Source organism: Solanum tuberosum, unplaced genomic scaffold (genome assembly GCF_000226075.1).
Source record: "Solanum tuberosum cultivar DM 1-3 516 R44 unplaced genomic scaffold, SolTub_3.0 scf00058, whole genome shotgun sequence".
Classification (NCBI taxonomy): Eukaryota; Viridiplantae; Streptophyta; class Magnoliopsida; order Solanales; family Solanaceae; genus Solanum; species Solanum tuberosum.
The window spans coordinates 54,040-70,781 of record NW_006238982.1 but is presented as its reverse complement, the minus strand read 5'-3'; the positions used below and the strand labels follow the sequence as shown (position 1 = coordinate 70,781).

General features: G+C 36.5%; 1 protein-coding gene across 2 annotated transcripts in view; it reads right to left on the bottom strand.

The window, feature by feature from the left end:
* Positions 1 to 987: 987 nt before the first annotated feature.
* The window catches only part of LOC102605720 (uncharacterized), a 35,961-nt gene continuing 20,206 nt past the window's right edge, over positions 988 to 16,742 (bottom strand). The window contains exons 13-21 of one of the 2 annotated variants that reach the window (XM_006344461.2): positions 15,651 to 15,758; positions 12,453 to 12,518; positions 4,573 to 4,710; positions 3,785 to 3,890; positions 3,625 to 3,696; positions 2,758 to 2,816; positions 2,437 to 2,596; positions 2,082 to 2,248; positions 988 to 1,728 (exon numbers count right to left, since the gene is read on the bottom strand). In XM_006344461.2, the coding sequence (XP_006344523.1) occupies positions 1,453 to 1,728; positions 2,082 to 2,248; positions 2,437 to 2,596; positions 2,758 to 2,816; positions 3,625 to 3,696; positions 3,785 to 3,890; positions 4,573 to 4,710; positions 12,453 to 12,518; positions 15,651 to 15,758 (1,152 nt within the window). In that variant the 3' untranslated portion in view covers positions 988 to 1,452. The remainder of the gene's footprint in view (positions 1,729 to 2,081; positions 2,249 to 2,436; positions 2,597 to 2,757; positions 2,817 to 3,624; positions 3,697 to 3,784; positions 3,891 to 4,572; positions 4,711 to 12,452; positions 12,519 to 15,650; positions 15,759 to 16,742) is intronic. The other variant, XM_015307414.1, reaches the window with a different exon arrangement.

Genomic DNA, 16,742 nt, shown 5'->3' with positions numbered 1-16,742 from the left:
AGGTCAATCTCTAAGCGGATGTGACTGCGAGGCAAGGCGGGTCAAAGCCTTGATTTTTAAATATTATGCGGGTGCAGGGCGAGGGCGGGTTCTCCTACAATATTTGTCAACAAAGTTTTAGATGACTGCCACTTTTTTTTACTTTTTAAAGATTTGGATCTAGGGTTTATTTTCAATTATTGATTAAACCTCTGTTAATGGTAAAAACTTTTTTTTAAAAAAAAATTGTCCGTGACTTTACTATCTAAAATTATATTTTATCAATTTTGCTAGCTAAAACCCTAATAAAATAGTTTTAAATCAACTGTTAAATTATTCAATGGTACTTTATAAAACTTTAAAATATTTGTATACGTAAGTAATAAAGTAAGAAAAAAAACTTAAGTGGGACAGAGCGGATTTATTACGCTGTAGCCAAGCAGGTTGAGAATAGAAAAAAATGCTATGTAAGACAAGGTAGAGCGAATTGAGAATTTTGTGGGTTTGACAAAACCCGCCCAGCCCCATTCCCATCGCTAGCCATATCCATTAAGGGGTAAAGTTCTTTATTAATAAAGGTCTTCTTATACTACATCTTTGTCCAAAGCTAGCAGTCATGTAAACCCTTTTTTATGAGATTTGTGGAAACAATACCGCAGACATTGAATGAAATAAAAAAAAAACGTACATAATTTGCCCAACTTTAAAACTGAATACCCAAAAACGTTTAAAAAGATGAGTACCGGTTGATATCAAGGTTCCGAAGGTTCTGTTCCGTGTAAAATTTCCTTTATATAGGGATCTTATGAATACGTACAGCGTATTCTTCACTGCATACCATTTTTCCGAATGATGAATTTGACTAATGCTGCAATTGGCTCTTCATGTAGTTTGATGCATGTAAATGTTTATATCGATTTTCAACAGCTAAAAAGTAAAACAGATAAAAAAAAAACTATAGAAATAATTTGATCACATTAGATGATACAGATGAAACACTTGCTGCAATAGAATGAAACACTGACAGATACTTCATAAATGCACGCAACTCCAATTTTTAACATACTTACAGTATCTGAAAACTGAGCAAACTTGGTGAAAACAGAAGCTCGCTCACAACACAACTTTTACATTTTGCAGAGTTGCTACAACATCTTTACATATGTGAGGAAGGAGGAGGATTCAAAGAACTAAAAAATTGACCATACATATTAGTGAAGTTAATAAATCAGAAATGATAAAAGTAACCTAATATACAAGAATGGGCACTATCACATACTCTAATTTACAGACACCTAGGGCTTTCCTTTAACATGTACAAAAGGGTGGTAAAGCTTTAATATTATCTCCACCACCTGCTGTAAAATGATATTGGGGTAGAGAGAGACAGAAAATGAAATATCAAACTGGTGAAAATCTCAAAAATCCCTATATGGTCATATTCTTGTAGATGTACTCTCACGACACCTGAATCTATTTTGTTGAAGTATCAATAGTTCTTTCAATGACAAGCATAGGTTTTATTCTTCTCTCAACCTCACTGCTCAGTAACTTGAGCTCTTCAACAATCATAGAAAAAGCAGCTTTGCAAGAATCTTCATCTCGAAAAGCCAGAGTCCACCGCCCATCGACCAAAGCTTTTGACTTGACTTTAGGATGGGCTGTATGCTTTGCACCATCTATGCAAGGGAAAGAGGATGGACGTATTCGAAGGTGTAACCACCTCATGTGCTTCTCGTCAATTCTGGGCTGAAGTGGGAAAGCAAGAAAATGACAACCATAGACCAAATAGATTATAACTACTGATTTTTTCTTCAAAGAATATTCCAGTCTAGCACCGATTGGGAAGTAGTAATTAGTGAGATTTCCATTTCAAAAGATCACTGGCATTAGGGATACCATTGCAAGGTCGAATTTTCAGGTTCATTTCGAGTAGGTTGTTTGCTTTCTATTTGGTAGTTCTTCTAAAGCTACTCAATGCAAGGTCTGAGTTTTATCTAAAGCAGCTTAGTCATTTTTAATACAAAATCTACCTAATAAAATAGGACATAGCTTATTAAAAAAATGGATAGCAGTATTAGCCCAAAAAAAGGTATACTTACATTGCAACCACCCAGAGGTGCAACTACACGAACCACACCAAAGCTTGGCCTCACAGGTAATTCATCAGCAAGGATAAGCCATCCAGAGGTTCCTATAGTGATGGCTAGAAAGTGGAAATGACGTTCTTTGCCCCTCTCAAATGCAATTCTACAAGGAACCGCATCAACTACAGAACAACAGAGCAAAGCAGGTTTAGAACGTTGACAATAGGTTCCTTCATAGAGCAGATTATGTCAATACCATTTGGTCTAGTATTTGGTGTGGCATTGGGAGGTTATGAATTCTTTTCTTCTTTTTTGAGGTTCAGAAATGCTGTAAAGAAGAATATAGGAAGAACAAAAAACAGAAACTGACCAAGACTTAATTCAGCGCTTTGTTTTGGACCCAAACTGTCAATGCCAGCCCTTTTTGCTCGGGATGTTTCCATGACATCAACTGTAGGATGTATAGGAGGTTGATCGGGCAACAATTTTCCTTCTGAAAAAATATGAAGCTGATGAAGTAGTACAAACACCTGTAGATTATCAAAACAAAGATTAGCAGGATATCAATTTAAAGCCGAGTTTATTAATTATTGGAGATTCCCAGTGGACACTAGTTTTCCATCTCAAGCATTTGGAGGCCTCAAATATTCATTAAATATCAGCATTCATGTCTGATAAGATGCAGGACAACCTTGACAATCTCGAACAATCTTTCACCAGCAGCAAAAGATGATTCCCCAGAAGCAACTTCTGACATGGAAAAAACAGTACAACAAAATTAAAAGCGGAAGAGTCGGAAGATGCCAATCAAACGTGCAGTAGACTGTAAATAATTAGAAGTTACTTTTCATAGAGAAAAAGCCCAAAATAGTCCCTTATCTATGGGTTAAGACTCAAAAGTCACCCTTGAGTTATCACATGGAGCACTACTAGTCCCTCATGTTTGCAATATTGGTGTATATTTGGTCTCCCCCAAATTTTTGCTTATTTTTTTAATGTTGATTTTGTCCATGATTTTATATATGGAATGTTCAATCATCTTTTTATATATTTAGTAGAAATAATAACTCCATGTAAGAGAAGGTGATGAAGAACACCTTGTTCTGTTCGGTAGAAATATAATTGCAACTAAACTAAGAACACCTTGACATATGACGTTGCAAGAAAAGAAAATTTTGTATTATTGCACGTGAAATCAATGTGATAAACCTCTCGATTTTAGCTGCAGTAATATTTCTACTAAATAAAACAAGGTGTTCTTCTCACCTTCTCTCACATGGGGATATAATTTCCACTAAATAAATAAAAAGAAGATTAAACATTCCATACATAAATTGTGGATAAAATCAATGTTAAAAATAGGCAAAAGTTTGAGGAAGAACCAAAAGTGCACCAATATTGCAAATATGAGGGACTATTAGTGTTCCATGTAAAAATTCAAGGATGACTTTGGGTCTTAACCCAAAGATAAGGGACTATTTTGGGCTTGTTCTCTTTTTCATAACCTTAAGGTAATTAAAGCCAAGAGATCAAGAAGGGAAGAGAGGAACAATCATACCTTCAGAAAGGGACTTGTGTGCTGGCAAAAGCATTGATTTAGGATCTTTCCTTGGAGAAGAAGCTTCAATAGCTGCAAGTGACATGCTCTTCACATTAATTTATCATCTAAAAGGAAATAACGGAAACATTTAATAAGGGGAAGTATGGGCATAACATACTTCTTTTGCACTTCCTCCACTCATCACATAGTACCATAATTAGCAGATCAGGCCAACTTCCTTTTGTTTCATCAAGAATACAGCTAGTACAATTGTGGAATGTATCCTTCACACATTACAAACACTCACCTCATTAAGAACAGGTTAACCAAGAAATGACTATTACAATTAAAGTTGAATTTGTTTTTATCATCTGGAAAAGAGAACGAAAAAGCAACCCTCCTATGAAGACTCTTCGAAAATTTTAAGTCCAACAAGATATAATTCTTACTTTCTCCATCCAATTTATACAGTGTTGACTTGCATTTTAAGTCCAACAAGATATAATTCTTACTTTCTCCATCCAATTTATACGGTGTTGACTTGCATGTAGTTTAAGAGATGAAAGAGAATTTTAACCAAATATATGCAAAGCACCAAAAGTATTCTTTTAAATAAGTGATGAAGAGAGTTCCACAAGTCATTCAATAGTAAATGAGTGATGGTGAGGGTCCCAACAAGTCATGTCCTTAAGCATAAATGGAAATAAAAATTGAGCAGTTTCAAAGATAAAAATGTCCTTTAGAGTAAAAGGGAAAGTATCACATAAAATGGGACCAAGGGAGTAGGGTGATCGAGGCATAATCCTCATAATTTCAAAAAACTTGCTTAGTGCAATCTTTAATGCTATAAGCCTTTGTCGCACCAACTACTGCTGACACAATTAGATAAAAAATTCAACCAACATAGATAAAATAAAGGAAAAAGTACAAGAGGTAAATTTCTAGTTGTTTGCAGAAACAACTTACTTTCAATAATTCAAGATGATGACTTCTAAAATCCGCCTTACTGTATGGAAGCAACTGGCGCAAAAGCCAACCACCATCCCACAATGTTTCTGCAGAGATATTTGACCTGCAGAATAGACTGACCAATGCATCGAGTACCTATAAAAGAAGTTCACTTATTTGATGATATTTTCAATCTTAAACTAAATTAATACAAGACCAATAACAAGGAGCTACTAATAGAACTGTAACTAAATCATCAATACTAAAGACTGAAATTTGTGTCCCTGTAAAGCTCTTACTTAATGAATTTTAAGCACTAGAAATATTTAAGTAGCACCTTGAATTTCACACAACTCTCTTTTTCTTGCCATATGATGACAAGCCTAAACTGGAACCTAGGAATTTCTTAAATATTATACAGCCTAAATCAACTGTACAGGTTTTCTTGATAAATAAAAGCTGCCCAAAAGGCCAAATTCGTTGATTAAAAAAATACTGTACAGCCTTCTATTTTGGTGTCAGGTTAATGTTCATCAACAAAAAGGGAAGATGATACAATAAGCGAAATCATTATATAAGATAACAAAGTCGTTTTCACTGTAAGGAGACAGTATGGGCTCCAGATACACAGGGGAGATTCTCAGTTGGAACAGCTTACAGAAACTCACAGAGGACACACACTCAATCAAGCTACTGGCCATGGAAAATGATCTGGAAAGTTAAGGTGCCCTTCAAGGTGGCCTGTTTTACTTGGCTCTTAGCAAAACAGGTTGTTCTCACGCAGGATAACCGTATGAAGAAGGGCCTCGATTTGTGCTCCAGATGTTTTTTTTGTGAATGTGAGACAGAGACAATAAATCATCTCTTTTTACACTGTAAGGAGACAGTGAAACTTTGGCAAATTTTCATCAATAAAAGGGGCATCAGTTGGTCTATGCCAGGAAACATAAAGGAAGCTTTGGCATGTTGGAATCGGGATGGAAATCAGTCGGGGCACAGGGAGAGATGGAAGATTGTCCCAGCCTGCATTTGGTGGACTATTTGGCTGGAAAGGAATCAAAGATGTCTTGAGAACAAGAGCTGCTCTATGGAAAAGATGAAGCTGAAATGTTTAGCTCTTTTCTATTTTTGGTGTAAACATGAATATCCTCATGAAGATGAGGATATCCCTAGTATGTTAGAGTCCTTAAGGAGTTCATAGGAAAACAACAACACTTTTGTATTTTTGATTGTAAGTATTACTGGAATACGTCCCGAGTATTCCTGTGTTTATAATACAAGTTACCTTTTCAAAAAAAAATACAAGAATAAAAGAGGAAAAAAAACATAAGGTTTGAGAAACTGATAAAAGGACAAAATTTCTCAAGCATTTTTCCAGAAAATACTAGAGAAACATGTTTGATTCTCTACTAGAAAACACCACTTGTGTACTACTCTATTTGTCCTGTTTTATGAGTCATGCTTTCCTTTTTAGTCTATCAAAAAACGAATGTTATGTTTTTATATTATAAAACAATTTAATTTTGAAGTTCTCATTTTACCCTTAATGAAATGATTTAGGGCCACACAAATATCTCTGGCTTGTTTTTAAACTACAAACTTCAATAGTCTTTCTTTCTTTCTTGAATTATGCACCCAGTTCATAAATGGGATGGATGGAGTAATATTTAACCCAAAAAATAGTGGAGACATATCCCCAATGATTTTATGGCATTTAATCAGAAACACTGGCTAATTTTGAAAACAATGTGATCCAAAACTTTAAGAATCTTCATCATAAAGAGAGCTCTGAAAGGAGCTTTACTGCTGCTACCTTTACAACTTTAAGAATTAAACAGAAGAAAGCAAAGAAATTAAATTACAGGCTAATTAGCTTACTAGGAAGAATCTATAATATTATTGCCAAGATACATGCTTTGCTAAGGGAGATAAATAATAGATGTAGTTCTTTTAGCTAATGAATGCCTGGATTCTAGGATGAGGCGGAAGGAAGCCCAAGTGATTAGAGAACTGGAATTAGAAAAGCATATCATCAAATCTACTAAAAAGTTTATGAAAGCTATGGGCATTGTAGACAAACAGATCAATTGAATGAAAAATCTAGTGAATCCCTCTTACTCCGTAAGTAATTTGAAACAACTCAAGAAGAATAAAATAAGTTAACTCAAGGACATGTTGACAAGCTCAAATGGAAAGCACCTCCATCTTCTAACCTTAAGGTTGTGGGTTTGAGTCACCAAGGGAGCAAATTACCTACTAAAAGCTAACTCAAAAACATGAATATTGACAATATGAAGTTGAATACTACCACCACATTTCCACTTAAAGGTTCTCTATTCTTATAAATGTCGATCCAGAAAATTTCTCTCTTTCATCCAAAAGACCAGTACAGGATGATTCCCCAAAAACATTCTTATTTCTACTTGTTTGGAATTTTGAGTACAAAGGTACACACAACTGTCAAAGCTTCTTTTATCTAGACTGGATAGATTTCTCATCTTTACCCAAATGGGATGAGGAATTTTATTTTTTTTGAGATAGTTAACTGGTATTATAACCAGAGAAGTACACCAATAGTGAACTCATGTAGTAATTACATCAAAAGTATAGAGGATTTGTCAAAAAGAATCTAAACACCTATCTCCCTCATAAACTATCTAAGAATAAGGTGATGTCCCCCGGATCCTTGGGAATAGTATGGATACACCAAAAGTAAAAGATCACTAAACAGTTCATTTTAATGCTTTGGAAAGGGATACTCTTGTTCTCAAAACATCTCTGATTTCTCACACTCCATATTGTCCACCAGATGCAGGCAGGGACAATCTTCCATCTCTCCTTGTGTCTTGGCTGATTTCCATCTCTATACCAACATGCTAGGACTTCTGCAGTATTTCTAGGCATGGTCCATGTGATACCTCTCAAGTTAATGAAATACTTCCATAGTTTCTTGATATCTTTACAATGCAAAAAAAGATGATTTATTGTCTGTCTCAGATTCACCAAAAAAAAACATCTGGGGCATAAGTCCTTTCCTTTTTTCATTAAGTTATCATGAGTCGATCAATTCCGATTCTTTCTTTTTCTCTTGATTCTTGTGAAGCAAGTCACCTTATGTGGTATCTACAGATTGTCTTGCAACAACCATGTGAAGCAAGTCACCTTATGTGGTATCTTCCCTTTCCAGATCATCTTCCAAGGCCACAACTCCTTGGTTTCCGTTGAAATGTCTAGTAATTTGTAGGTTGATTTCACTTTGAACTTGCCATCTTCTCCAGCTTTCATATCAATTTGTCTTCCTCAGAAGTGAGGTTCTTGGCTTGTTCGAAGGTATTGTAGAACTGAGTCATTCTCTCCACTTCCCAGTCATTGAGGAACCTTCTGAAAATCAGGCTCCATTCGTGTTCATTTCTAATTGTGGCCATTTTCTGCTGATTTTGGGAATATAAATGTCTGGGAACTGTTATTTCAAAGGTGTTTGTCCCATCCATATATCATTACAGAACAAGGTTTTCCTCCCATTTCCCACATTAATCACAAAGTTACTCCACATTCTTGGCCACTGATTTCTAATAGTTCTCCAAGACCCACACCATAAGGAATATTAACTTCCTTAGTAGTCCATGGTCCTTCCTTTCCATATCTTGAAAAGATAATGTCCTTCCATAAGCTATAAGCTCTGATCATCTGTTGCTAGTCTCCAGAGTCATTTTAGCAGAAGGCTCTTATTGTGGGCTTTCAAATCCTTAATTCCCAGACCTCCCACTTTTTTGTTGGAAATAAAAGCATCCCACTTAACCAAATGAAATTTCTTTTCCCCTTCCCCATTACCTTGCGAAAGAAAATTTCTTCAGGCATAGGAAAGAGGGGCATCATATAGGTCGGCATGGCATCAAGAACATTGTTGATAAGTGTGACTCTACCACCCAAGGATAAGTATTGACTATTGCCTTCTCTAGTTAACCAACTTTTTTTTCACATTTTTCCACCACAGAGTTCCAGATGCTCAAAGATTTACTCTTAGCTCCCAAAGGCATGCCAAGATAGGAGGTGGGAAGTTGCCCTATCTTGCCACCTAATATGTTTGCCAGGGGACTGATCTGTGGTACTTCATTCACAGGATAAATAAAGCTTTTTCCCCCAATTGATATGCAGTCATGTTCACTCTCTGCATCACAAAATACTAATGTGTCATCAGCATATTGTAGGTGGGAGATAGACACTCCCAGTGAATCCCCCTCACTCACTTTGGAGCCCCTAATTTTGTTATTAACCTAAGCAATCTTCAGCATATCACTTAGACCTCTCATAGCTAGGATGAATAGAAACGGAGAAAGGGGTCTCTTTGTCTCAATCCTCTCTCAGAGGAAAAGAAGCCAGATGATGAGCCATTGATCAAACCAGCCAGATGGTGAGAACTTCACTGTGGTCATACAAAACCTCATCCATTTTATCCAGGTGTTGTCAAACCCCATCCTCCGAAGTGTGCTCCACAAATATTCCCAGTTCAAGTGATGATAAGCTTTCTCTATGTCTAGCTTGCAAAGAATTCCTGGGTCTTTGGATATGGTTCTCACATCTACACATTCATTGGCCACCAAAATGGCATCTATAATTTGTCTACCCTTTATGAAGGCCATTTGTTGATCATCTACCAACTTTGGCATAACCCTCTTGAGTCTTTCTGTTAGGATCTTTGAGATGATTTTGTAGAAGCTCCCAATTAGGCTAATTGGCCTGAAATCTTTCAATTCAGATGCGCCCACTTTCTTAGGAACCAGGGCTATAAAAGTGGCATTGAAACTTCTCTCAAAATAGCCCTGGAGGTTCTAGATGGCAGCTACCACTTCCTCCTTAATCACTTCCCTATAGAAGGCCATTGAGAAACCATATGGGCTTTGGTGCTTTATCTCTTGCACATGAGAACGCACTGTTTTTGATTTCTTGCTCTTCAAATTGGCCTTGCAATGCAATATTATCCTTCACTGATCATGAGTTAGAATCTAGGATTGAATTGAGGTCTCCATACTTTTGACTCGCTATATAGTTTCTGCCTTTTTGGTAGAATCTAATTATTCCATCTTTGATCCCAGCTGGTTCAGTAACATTAGCTCCATTCATGATCAATTTGTCAATGTTGTTGTACCTCTTGTGACAGTTAGCAATCCTATGGAAATATTTTGAATTCTTGTCCCCTTCCTTAAGGGCCCTAGATCTTTGCCTCCAAGCCACTTCCTCCCTCTTGGCAATTTCCTCCAACTCCACTGTCAATACCACTCATCTTCAAATAAAGTTCTTTAATCTTGAATCAAATCTAGATCAGCTAGTTGGTTGAGAGTGCATTGTTTCTGCATACCAAGATAGCCATGAAGTGTTTTGCCCCATTCTTTCAGCAAGCTAGTATATAGTCTAGTCTTCCCACATAAGTTACAGAATTCCACCAATCTTTAATTCTTTCATTAAAGTCTTGAGTGTAGCCACCAGTTCTCAAACTTGAAATAAGATGTTTGTTTCTCCCAGTTTCCACATTCCAACAACAACGGATTATGGTCAGATATAACTCTAGGTAAGATTGATTGTTTAATCTTCCTAAAGGAAACTTCCCATTCCTCAGAAATCAAGAATCTGTCTAGTCTTGCTGCAATATCTTGTCTGTCCCCTTTCCTCCATGTGAAACTACCACCTATCAGTGGTAAATCTTGTAGTTCCATATCCTCTATAAAATCGGAGAAATCTTCCATCGCCTTGTTCAATCTCTTGCAGATCTTCTTTTCTGATGGGTACCTTACTACATTGAAATCCCCAGCCACCACCCAAGGTCCACTAAACAAACTCCTTACTGCTCCCAATTCTCCCCATACTTCTTCTCCTTCGTCTCTACAGTTAGGAGCATAGACACTAGATAGATGCCATTAAAAACCCTGAGTTTTCCCTGTGAACTTACACATGATACAGCTTACACATGATACAGTAAGCTGTAAGCCCCTACTTCACAAACTTCACCCTCCCAAATGTTGCTATCCCATAAGATAATAATAACCCTCTTGTTCCATATGCCTCTAATTGTGCATATTTGACCCTCCTATTTGCCCATATCTCTTTTATCATCACCCCTCTTAAATCTCCATTAATTTTTTATTCCTGAAAACAATACACGTCTGTCCTCCAATTATTCATCATGTTTTTGATCAGTAGCCTCTTCATTGGATCATTGAGTTCCCTTACAATCCATGAAACTATGTTAACTTTCATTTAAAACATCTAAGAAACAACCAACCCCCCCCCCTTACTTCTTGTACCATAGCTCACGAAGTTACTAGTTGGTTCCTGTTCTTGAGTTCTCTTGGGATCTTTTCTGTTGGAGTCGTAGGAACTATAGCTCCATCCACCTTCTCAATTGCTTCTCTCTTGCCTCAATGAAATGAGGAATTAAAAACATTAAACAGTATCTCGCCAAGGGTTATCTCAGGTCATTGGCCAACAACTCTGATATGTGAGAACTGGGACTCCACAAAGTCCCATTTCAAATTTGGAAAATTAGTGGATGGGAATGGAAGGTTTTAATACTCAGGTAAAAAGCTGGTGGAACTCCTTTGAAGCAGAAGGCAGTCGAGACTTCATTCAGACAAGCAAACTGAAAGCCCTGAAAGTAAAGCTGAAAGAGTGGAATTTGGCAACTAAGGGAATTTGGAATTTAAGAAGAACTAACATTCTAAGTCAGATTTCAGAACTGGAAATAGGGATGTCAATAGGGCGGGGTGGGGCAAGCATCGCCCTATTAACATTTTGACCTGCCCTAACCTACCCTGTTTAGCATTTATAAAAAAATTGCCCTGCCCCGCCCCACTTACAACAACAATGCAAGACCAAGCTAAACCCAAACCCATTACATGAATTTTTAGCTGCACTCAACCTTCGTAAAGTATGGGAAATTTGGATGGACTGGTAACTGCTAGCTGGAATTGAAGAAATTAACATGAAATTCGGGCATTTTTTGTGCATGTAGCACACTTGTTATTCTGTCACAATTAAAATGTAGAAAGATATCAAATCAAACCTTAAATTACTACTTTTAATTACTCACTAACTTACAAAACAACAAAATTCAAAAAATATTACTCCATTAATTTCAAGTGACTGTTACTATATAATAAAACTAAGAAATGGAATAAAAATTCCAACTAATACTTAAACTGCAGTGTCATCGTATTAGGAGCCGAAATGTCTCCAACCGATGATTTTTTTCCAGCTTTCTTCACGAATTCTTCTCCTCTAGGCTCTAGCTATCTCATCCCCCATTTTCAGACCTTGCCCTGTCCTGACCCATTTAAAGCTTTCCCCTGCCCCGCCCCATTAAGGGTGTGCCCTGCTCCACCCTACCTCAATTGCCAACCCTAACTGGACATAATCCAGCAACAGAGGAACTTGAATGAAGAGGAAGTAGAATTGACAGCAAATCTCTCTACAAAATCTGAAGTAGTAAATGTGCAGAAATTCACCGGAGATAAAGGTCCAGAGCTTTATGGGTAAAGCACAACAGATGCACACAAAGAGGACAACATTGATCAACTTGTAATGATGGAGCATCTTTGGAGGACATAGAGTTATCAAGGGAGAGATAATAAGGTTCTATCAATAACTGTACACAGAATCAGAGGCATTGAGGCCAGATTTCAATTTAATTGGGAGGCACCCAAATCACTTAACATGAAAAGGAACGGCTCCAAAGAACCTTTGGAGAACAGGAGGTTCTCGATAGCTTTAAACTTTGTACTATTGATAAAGCTCCTAGGCCAGATGGGTTTAGCATGGGATTCTATGTCAAATGCTGGGAGATTATCAAAACATCATGTGACCATAAAAGATAACACATGATAGTCCATGGACAAAATACATACTTGAAATCTCTGTCTACGAGGAGTCACTGTAACTTCCTTGCACACGCATAGCAATCCGTATTTCTCCTGTCATAACATCAAACTAAATACAATTAGACATGGTAGCTTTTATGATATCACCAAGCCAGACAAACATTAGAGCTTATTTCTTTTTTAATGTCTTCCTACTCAGACAACACAAGCAAGAAGCGACTAAAATCTATGTTTGGAGATTTTCAGAGCATTTTCAGAAGCGACTAATAATGTCTTCCTAGTGCATTTTCAGAGCAACTGACATGGGTGCGGCAGCACTTTTAGAGAGTCCAACAAACATCGACTAAAATAGCTTAGGTATTATGATATATACTTAATTAATAAGTACAAAATACTTTGTCCCAGTTTATGTGATGAACTCCTATTTGAGGTTAATCGTCATAACTTTGATCATAATTCTTCAGTTGTAATAAAACATTTGAAAACCAAATCTCAATCGTAATAGAATTCTTAAAGGAATTTCTATATATGTTCAAGTTTTAGTTTTACATTGAGAGTTAATGTCATCAATTCCAACTCAAACCTGGATAGTTTTAAGTTTTAACGACAAAAAAACAAACTATATCACACATGGAAGATGGAACATATTTTTTGTTGTACACCAATGCTTGAGTCAATAGTCCTATTGCTTAAAACAATATTTTACACATGGATACTATGAAATAATAGGGCCAGAAATTTCAATCGTTAACATATCATGAGTCAATACACTGCTAGATATCTAAGCATAGCTTACAGATGAAACAACAGAGTTCCAACATAGAACTACATAGCTATTTGCTAAGTTGCCCGGACTCTTCACTTTTGGTGTCGCACCCGTGTCAACACGACATGGGTGTGGGTGTGGGATCCGTGTCCAATTTGGTCAACGGATTTTGGGTACTTTGACCAAAATCGATGGGGAAAGTCTGGACAATTTTAATGACTCCTATAATCAATACAAAGGCTAAGGTGAAATTGAAGAAAATGGAATACCTTTTATATAGAAATTTCTATGTCACTCCTTTTCCTTTAATCTCCTTTCATGTTTCTCCTCAAGTTCTCCATATAATATCTTATAATTTAGATTTTATAACTCTATTTTTAGATATTTTAATTATTTTAGGCGAATCCCCACACCTGTATCCGTACATGATCCCATATCCCCGAATCTTATAGGATCTGACCTCTAGATCCACACCCGTATCAGACACCCGCACCCAAGTCCGAGCAACTTAGGCTATTTGGGTCTTGAAAGTTCACAACTTACTCATGAAATTTTATTCCCAACAAAAATTTAAGATTTTGTTTATAGAAGACAGATAGTCTTTTTTTTTTCTTTTTTTTTTTTAAAAAGACAGAAATCCATGTATTAAAATCCGAAGAACCTATGTCACTTCTGTTATTCTTCACCTCTTCTTTTTTCAAAAAAAAAAAAAAAACAAATTTGGGGGTAGGAGAAGGGGGAATGGGGGAGGGGATTACAAGGTGGGGAATTGAACCCTCACCAACAAAGTGAAAATTCATATAGCCAACCAACCAACTGTACTAAGATTCCTCTTGTTCTTCACTTCTTAATATTGAATGAGGAACATTGCACGTCTTCTACTTAGAATAGTTGCATCTTACTACAAAGCTCTACGAGTTCCAATTTATTTTACTGTAAAAATATATGCTGAGTCACATTCAAAACAACAGTAAACAATCCAACCAAATATGCCGGCATCTTTCAATATTGTCTAGACTAGCCAGCCAACTAGCTCTCAGAGAAAGTTGAGCTTCTGTAACTCAATCAATCCTTCTACTCCAAAGTACAGACTGGATTGTGGATGAGCTACCCTGGCATATTATATGGATGCCCCATCTGTATGAACATCTTAAGGAGGAGAAGGGAAATAGAAAGATTTCACATTCTCTAACGAAAAGGACTAGGCACTAAGATTAAAGCCCTTTGATTAACAATCGGATAATTTTTTCTTTCTCGACAATTCCCTTTAGGTAATCTTTTCATTTGGTCAAGAGTATACTTCAGTCACACAGCAATGAAAGCATCGAAAGTGCAAAAACTCACCATATCTTTTCAATCTACATAATTTCCCACATATTCCATGTCTTCCATAGATTGTGATAATTCATTTTATTGATAATGGTTTAATCCCTGAGAAAACATATGTAAGACTGCCCTGCCAAAGGAGTCATCAAGAAAGTGTTCTTTTAATGTTATTGATACTAGTTTAATCCCCGAGGAAACTACAGGACACTCATGAGTGCTTTAAAACTTGTCTGGAAACAAAAACCACTTTATCTGTGCAAAATATCCCCCCTGAAAGGCACTCCTATCCCTTACAACTAAGTTCTTTACAAATAACACCTGGGACATCTTTACTACATGAACCTCATGGGTACATCAAACTGGACTAGAAAGAAAAACTAGACTCTAATCCGTACAAAATCACTTACTACCCCTCATAGGCTCTCCTATATCTTTCCTTCTAAGTACCTATATAAGAAAAAAGGACCAACATCTCTTCATTATATGGTTTGAACTTATTTATTTCATGTGGAAAAATTCATAATTTGTTATGGAAGCTTCTGTATTTCCCTGATAAACTGAATGCTAAAGGAAGAAAAAATGACAGTCCCTCACACCCAATGAATAGATCACTTCAGTTCATGAAATAAAAATGAGTTTGTGAATGCTATCTAGCCTATAATACAACTGACAAGTGCCAACTTCTTTAGATCACATATCACTTTACTCCTTTTCTTTCATAAGTATTGATGAGAAAATGGACCTTGGCCTCACTCAACCACGAAAACTAGCTCAAAAGGTTAAAATTGCCCAAGAGTCCAAGACCGTATAAGGGAAAAAAGTTACCACATTCCACACTGATGTGGGACTCTAACAAGTATCATACATCACTATCCTAAAGGAACTTCCAAAAACTAATAACAGTTTCATAAGTTAGGAGGATTTCAATAGTAAAACTACCAAGTCAAGATTTAAAGGTTAGATTTGCTACTAAATAGAATGTCTAATCTGTCATTTCCAGAAGGGCAAGATGAATTTGGAATTCACAATGGGCTGCTAACTCACAGTTACTCTCCATATTTAAAGGAAAGCAACACATACAAGAAATTGAAAATGAGACAAGATGGGAAAGAGAACCAATACTGCAATAGTACCTTCAACTTTTGGAAGTAGCAATCCATTTCACTACCTATTCCATCCTTTACCATATTTTCTGAGGAAAAAAGTTGCTCTTCCGCAGATCCTTCACCAACCAAAGCTTCCTGTAGTCACAAACAAGGCAAGAACTATACTTACAAAATTATTAATCAAGTCACCAAGCAATACATTCTTTACCACAAGAAAAACATGGCATATTGAATGGAAACAAATAAGGATGAACTTGCTAAAGAAGGCACATACAAAATGTAACCACTGGACAAACTGCTAAGCAGTAAGTTAGGTCAGCTTTTTGGTTTTTGAACAACCGAGAAATCTCTGAGCGCCAGCGGCGTGCGGTTCAATAATGGATTCGCTCCTCTAACCTTCTTCACTTAAATACCATCCTTTTCCCTGCGACAGGGTTCAAACCCATGTCATACGCCTATTCTACACATCACACATTGCGCTCTTACCACTAGAGCAAAGCCCTGGGAGCTTATTGGTTCTATCTCCTTAAACTAGATTTTAGATAGATATGAGGAAGAGATTTCAGGAATGCTAAATTAGGATATCTCATCTTCTCACTTCCATCAAGAGAAATAACTGCCAGTGGAAGCATCTTTACAACACAAATGCTCAATAGTTCCTTCTTTTATAAGTAAAACTGTAAAAGTATTTTCCATTCGACCCAAATGCTCAATAGTCTCAGCTAGGCCTGGACATAATATGGTTAAAACCGATCTAACCAGATTTTTTAAAATTTCGGTTTCGGTTTTTCGGTTCGGTTTCGGTTTCAAATTTCAATATTTCGGTTTTTCGGTTCGGTTTTCGGTTTTTAGCTAAAGAAAATCGGTTAACCGAAAAACCGAAATTTTTTATATATATATATATGTTCTTCACACCCTTAATTAAAGGGAAAATTGTATATAATAGCAAACTATTAATTCAAATTAAATGCTATAAATATAGTTTGATTTAATTGTACCTCATAGCAAACTGTTGCTATTTCACCTCTCTCCTGATGAATCTCGCTCGCCACTCTCCCAAATCTCGCTCTCTCACTCGTCTCTCTCACTTTATACAAAAAATGCAAATTGTATAAAATG